The following is a 6,000-nucleotide window of genomic DNA, read 5'->3' on the forward strand; positions in this document are numbered from 1 at the left end:
TAAAATCATATAGGCTGCCAAAAGCGCTCAATCTCTCCGCAGGTTAGATAAATTCACCTAAAAAAAACTGATTGAAGCAGTGTTTTGGAATATTGTAGCTTGTATACGACAAGTCACAACCATTGGCCCTCTGACGGAGGACATTACATTGTTGCAATTCTAATCTTACTCGGATCAACACAATATCAACATACTAAAAAATGCCTTGCCTTCATAACCTGGGATTATACATCAGGAGAAAATGAGTAATATAGCAAGTCATAGAAATGTAACAAATTCAAACTCTGGTGGGAGGGAGATCCATAGAATAACATATTAGAACTCTAACATAAATAGGATCTCTGTGGGGAGATCAACGTTATGAGAAGAACATTTATCAATCCTATGCCAGTACTGTATGTACTCTTCAAGGCTGAAATGAATGTCCACAAACACCATTCAGAGACAGTAAGAGAATCTCATCACCTAGTACTCCGACCCTGTAGTTGAGAGTGATGACGATGACATTCCCATAGCTGGCCAGCACACTCCCATCAATCATATTCCCTGTCCCCTCCATGTATGATCCTCCATGGATGTAGACCATCACGGGCCTAGCCTCAGTGTCCCGAATGTCTGCAGAGAGAATCAGCCATTTACGCTTTGTACAGTAAAGCTTTAAAGACAAGGTAATGCAATGCAACATCAGAATACTGTAACCCCTCCCAGAAACTAGACTCAGCAACATTTACACCACTAAAGCTGAAGGTAAGCTCAAGGTAATGGCATCGATTTTAGCAGATGTGCTTGGGTGATTAAGGTCATGGTTGTGACGAACCAATGGAGACAAGAATGCAAAGCAAGGATACTCATCATACAGGCCTAACAGGGAACGTGCAGTAGAAAAATAATAAAATAAATGTTAAAATCGCTATATTATGTCAAGCTCACTCTTTTACCCCCACAAAACTGTGTTCATACTAGAGCCATTTACAACTATTCTATTATTAGCAATACTTTTTACACATGTAGTATCCCTAAAGTTTATCTGGTTCATACTATATTTGCTCACTGTTGTGTTCAACAGAGCATGCTGCTTCAGGCATTGCATGTGTCATATTAGTGGTTCAATTGCAGTACCCAACTTACTTTGCATCGAAAACAACAATTAGATCTAGTTGGTCAGAACAATGCATATGACCTGAATTGTAAGTTCCATGTCAATGTGAGAGGTGTGGGTTGCCATAAAACAACAGACGACACAAATCTCCTACACCACAGTCAACCTCCTGAATAGCACAGTATGTAGTGAATAGTAATAGCTTCATCCACATGAGTCCCTCGTACAGTCTTCCCATGAGACCCACAGAGTATAGTGGAGGAGACTTTGAGATAAGATGCAGTTGGTTATAGACATCACAGTCTGTGATCCCTAGAAGACACAGCAAAATTGTCACTTTTTCAAACATGAAGAGGTACTGTATGTGTACATTTATTGCACTCACGTCCAATTTATAGTGCTGAGAAAAATGAGCTCTTTGTTGATTGGCCATGGGAATGCAACCCTGTTCCTGGAGAGCCAGGAGCTTTAATCGACCTGAAAGATCAGGTGTGATGAATTTAGTCAATCACTTAACTGACCAACTGAGCTAATTGATCAGTGGAGTGGTTGACTAAATTCAACACACCTGGACCCAGATTCACAAAACCTTCTTAAGAATACATTTATTTTTAACTGCCATTTTCCCCCTTAACTAAAGTCTTGAGAAGAAAGTTAAGCAAAGTTGCTATTCCTCAAAAAGGTTATTGGAAAATGTATTGTGCTATTTCTTATGTTTCTCCTTAAAGCAAAAAGTTAAGAAGAAATTTGATTCTTGAAAATACAGTTATTGGAAATTTTATTTTTTCCAAGATAGCGAAACCCTTGTCTTAAACTCTGGGCAGTGAGAGAAAAAGCTCATAAAAGCCAATTAACATGTTTAATTCACTCACAAACTTCATCTGAAAGTTTCAGTATTGATTATTTTAAACCTAAGAACATGTTTTAGAACAGTAATCTCATTAAAAATATGCTAACATGATTGCCATTGCTAGCTAGATAGCTACCTAAAATTACACAGTCACCAGGTGTACGGTGTTTCCTCTGACACATTGGTGCGGCTTGCTTGGCTGGGTTGTGATTGAGAGGACGCACGCCTCTCCCGAGTCCATATGGGAGTTGCAGCAACATGACTAACTACCAATGGGGAGAAATAATATTTACAATTGTTAAAAAATAAAATAAGTGTTTTGTGAATCTGGGCCCTGGTCTTCCAGGCGGTTAAAGCCAAATCCTGCATATCCTGTGGATCTCCAGGAACATGGTTGACTTCCCCTGAGACAAGGAATAACCCATACAATAACCCATTGTACAAATGGAGTACAGTACATTTGGGATCAATAACAAATTGACCAGCATACCTACATTTACCTTCAGGGGGCTGTTAGAGGGCGAAATCCGTATCAAGTGTCCCCCAAAAAATCCATGACACCAAAAATACTGCAGATATGATATGGATGTCCAGATCAAATCAATTAAGAGTGAAATAGCGAAGGCGCTGAGAAAATCAAGTGACTTGATATTGACTTTGCATGCAAACTGATAAACTAAGGTTGAACTACTTCTGAGGTGTAAAAGGTTTGTCAAGAAATCGAAGATGAAGGTCTGTGGAAATTTCAAAAATCAAAAAGTTGTGTATTAAACTTTGAGCACAAAAAAATACCTTCACTGTCACTGTGAGAGAAATCCGCTCCTTGACTCTTGATTTGGGTCCCTAGGATTCACATGAGGGAGGAAAAAAACAAGAAAGAACAAGAGAATTCAAAAATAACACGATTGACCGCCAAGGAAGATAGTGATATCCAATCAGTGTCTCAGAAAATCAGTCCAAAATTGCATTACTGTAAAAAGAACGAAGCATGTCTGTTCTTTAAGCAGAGAGAGGAAATATGATCTAGTCTCCTTTTCCTTGTCTTGTTTTAGAAAAAAAAACTAGGCTGTTTACATATTGTACCAACAGCAACTTTTTGAAGTCAATATGTTGATTTGTTTTCTACTGAAATAAAAAATCAAATTGTATTCAAATAAACATGTCATGGGTGGATGTTATTGTGTGGAATAATCTTACTCTCAGGAAAACACTTAATCTCTGAACACATACACATGCACACACACCTCTGTCCGACATTTATTGGTCTCTACTGGGTTTAACTTTCAAAGACGATGAGGCTGTGATTTTGGCTTTGAGCCAACTCCCAAGTCACTCTGCTCCTTTAAATTCCTTTGTTAGCTTACATACCTTCTTCTCTACATACTTTCTTGTTGGGTTTTCTGGCACATTCCTTGGATATTCTTTTGACTGAAAAATGAACGAGACTACAAAATAACAGAAGCCTCTGAAAAATGTAAGAAACATGCAGGAACCCAACCAACCAGGTCCACTTCTCATCACCTTAGGAACGAAAGGGAGGTAGTGAGATAGGGGGTTAGATATATTCATAAAATAAAATAATAAGCATAATGAATTCACATGCACTCGGTCTATAGATTGTGTGAGCCCTAATACTGTCCAAAAAAATGAAGTAACGGAAATGTGTTTATCAATCACAATAGTGTTTACTGGAGATCAGGCAGCTCTGATTTGGTCCAGTTAATATTGATCAACAGATCCATAGCATACAAATATGGAAATGTATTGCACCTCAGATTCTTATACTGTTAAGGCGCTCACATTGTAAACAGACATCTAGTGCACAAGACTAAATATTTAATCAGCCTAACATTTGTCTGAATCTCATTTATCACACCTATTGACCTATTCCCAGTAGTTAGGTTAGGAAATGCTGTAGGCTATATTCTGACTTTAAATGATTAGTTGTCTGACACATTAATACGTTTTATATCAGTGTGTGAATGCATTTTCCTCTTACAGAACACAAGGAAGGGAGGCAACACGTAAGCAGTGAAGAAGAGATGATGACATGACTTTGGATGGGAAAAAGAACTTGGGCTGGCACAAATGGGATGCACAATGACAACTGCTGCATGCTCAAAACACGATCATCGCAAGGTGACAGCAAGGCCAATACAGTAAACATGGATTGTCCCTTTGGTCCATTTCATCCATTCCACTCACCATCCTCTGTTGGAACATAGATGTTTAAATACAAACAGTCCTCGTTCTGATCCTGAATGTAATTGGCCACTGTGTCCAGGTTATAGGTGAACCATATGGGCATCATGATCTCAGGCACTGTGTTGCGGATGTTCTGAGGGCACACTGGTGTGAAGTGGGTAGCATTCTTGATCCCTGACCAGGAGGAGGGCTGCTCTGGGGGCATGAAGCGCTTCTCCCCAATGGGAGGGGCAGCGTACGGCACCCCAAGGTACTGGTCAATGGGTTTAAGGACCTCACCTGGCACTGCAACCCGGAGGCCCCTCAGCTTCCCAAACTGGGTGTTCACAGTTGGGTTGAAGTTCTGGCTGGTCGCCACTGTGATTTGCCAGTAGGAACATAACATCCACATTAAAAGAACATGGCGGGCGGTGATGGTTGCGGTTCCTCGATGATTTGATAGGTGTGCAGGCAACCGATGGTGCCTGAACTCTGCCAACCACATGGTCTGGGCAAATGAGTGCCTCTGCACCACGCCAATGTACACTCGAGTGTCCTCTCGATCCTTATAACCTACTGTATTCCACTCAACCAGGCATTGCTCAACCTGCCCTGGGCTCCAATTGTTACTAAAAACAAATAAACAAAGGCCAGGTATTTACTCATCTCCAGCTTCAACTCTCATTGATGTTCAGAACCCAGAGCTGCAAACAAGATAGACAAATGGTCAGGTGAGCAAACATCGAAATCAGCGTTTCAACAAAAAAGTGTGGGTTGCTGACTGCAATGCCGCTGAGTATGTTGATGGGACTATGTTGCCAGATTAATTGAAAACTAGGGCTATTAAATATATAGTGGTAGAGTAGCTCATCATTCGTATGCTTACACAGAAGATTGGCTCCCTGTAGAAAACGCACACAATCATTTCAAAGCAATCTAATCACTTGGGAGAACTCAAGGGACCATTTGAACACACTATGGTGGTGAGTGAGTGGTAGTGTTGTCTGTAATCCAGCAGAATGTGAATGTAAATATATGAAAATGTTAATATCACAAAGAACATACTCATTGCCCTCAATTGTCTTTATATCTCACAACGATTTCGCCAGGGATAAGTTTACTCTACAAAGAGACAATATAATTTCCAGCATGTTTGGTGTTAACACATCTTCATGATTCTAGTGTGGGCTGATATTACCATGGGGAGAGGATTTGAACTATCTGAAAAAGCATCTGCATCAATGTAGGCGGAATGCTGTGTATGCTGCAATGCATCTGGAAGTGAGGGCTTTAGTGTACTGCACGTTCACTTTGTCTCATGTAAAAGGACAGTAATGAATCTGAGACAGAAATGTAAAAAAAAAAGAAAGGCACTACATTAACAATGTTTGTTCTGGGTTCTTCAGTATTAAAGCATTAACGACAGTGATGTAACCGTTAAGCTGTGATGGAAGTACAGTGCCATATCATCACATTCTTTCTCGTTTGTATAGTTTAGATTAGGGATAGGCAACTGCCGGCACGCACCCACCCTTTTGAAGCACGCACCCTTTTGAAAGGCCTCGGATCAATTTTAGGAGCTCAGTTTACTGTTAAGAGTTAGAATAGTAGAATACACAAGGTGCAATTTTGAAATGTGGCTGTGCATCAGCAGTTTTTCTCTTATGTCAGTCACTGATAGCTGCCATGGGATAATTGAGTGAATACATTTTTTTAGATAGCTGGCCGCTAGACTAACCTAACAATCTAAACTTAGTAATCATGGTCAAATTACCGGCCAGGGGGGCACCCATTGATTTGTTAGTCAGTCTCACTCAGATATCATTAAAAGCTGCAAAGAATTCTCTCTCCACCCAAAATGTGTAGA

At 40.1% G+C, this 6,000-nt stretch overlaps 1 protein-coding gene across 1 annotated transcript in view; it reads right to left on the reverse strand.

Annotated features, from left to right (window-relative positions):
- The window catches only part of LOC139418350 (neuroligin-3-like), a 29,760-nt gene extending 24,923 nt beyond the window's left edge, over positions 1-4,837 (reverse strand). Inside the window, exons 1-2 of the mRNA XM_071167739.1 lie at positions 4,155-4,837; positions 466-615 (exon numbers count right to left, since the gene is read on the reverse strand). Of these exons, the coding sequence (XP_071023840.1) occupies positions 466-615; positions 4,155-4,638 (634 nt within the window). The 5' untranslated portion in view covers positions 4,639-4,837. The remainder of the gene's footprint in view (positions 1-465; positions 616-4,154) is intronic.
- Positions 4,838-6,000: the final 1,163 nt, after the last annotated feature.

The sequence above is a fragment of the Oncorhynchus clarkii genome, chromosome 10 (genome assembly GCF_045791955.1).
Source record: "Oncorhynchus clarkii lewisi isolate Uvic-CL-2024 chromosome 10, UVic_Ocla_1.0, whole genome shotgun sequence".
Taxonomy (NCBI): domain Eukaryota; kingdom Metazoa; phylum Chordata; class Actinopteri; order Salmoniformes; family Salmonidae; genus Oncorhynchus; species Oncorhynchus clarkii.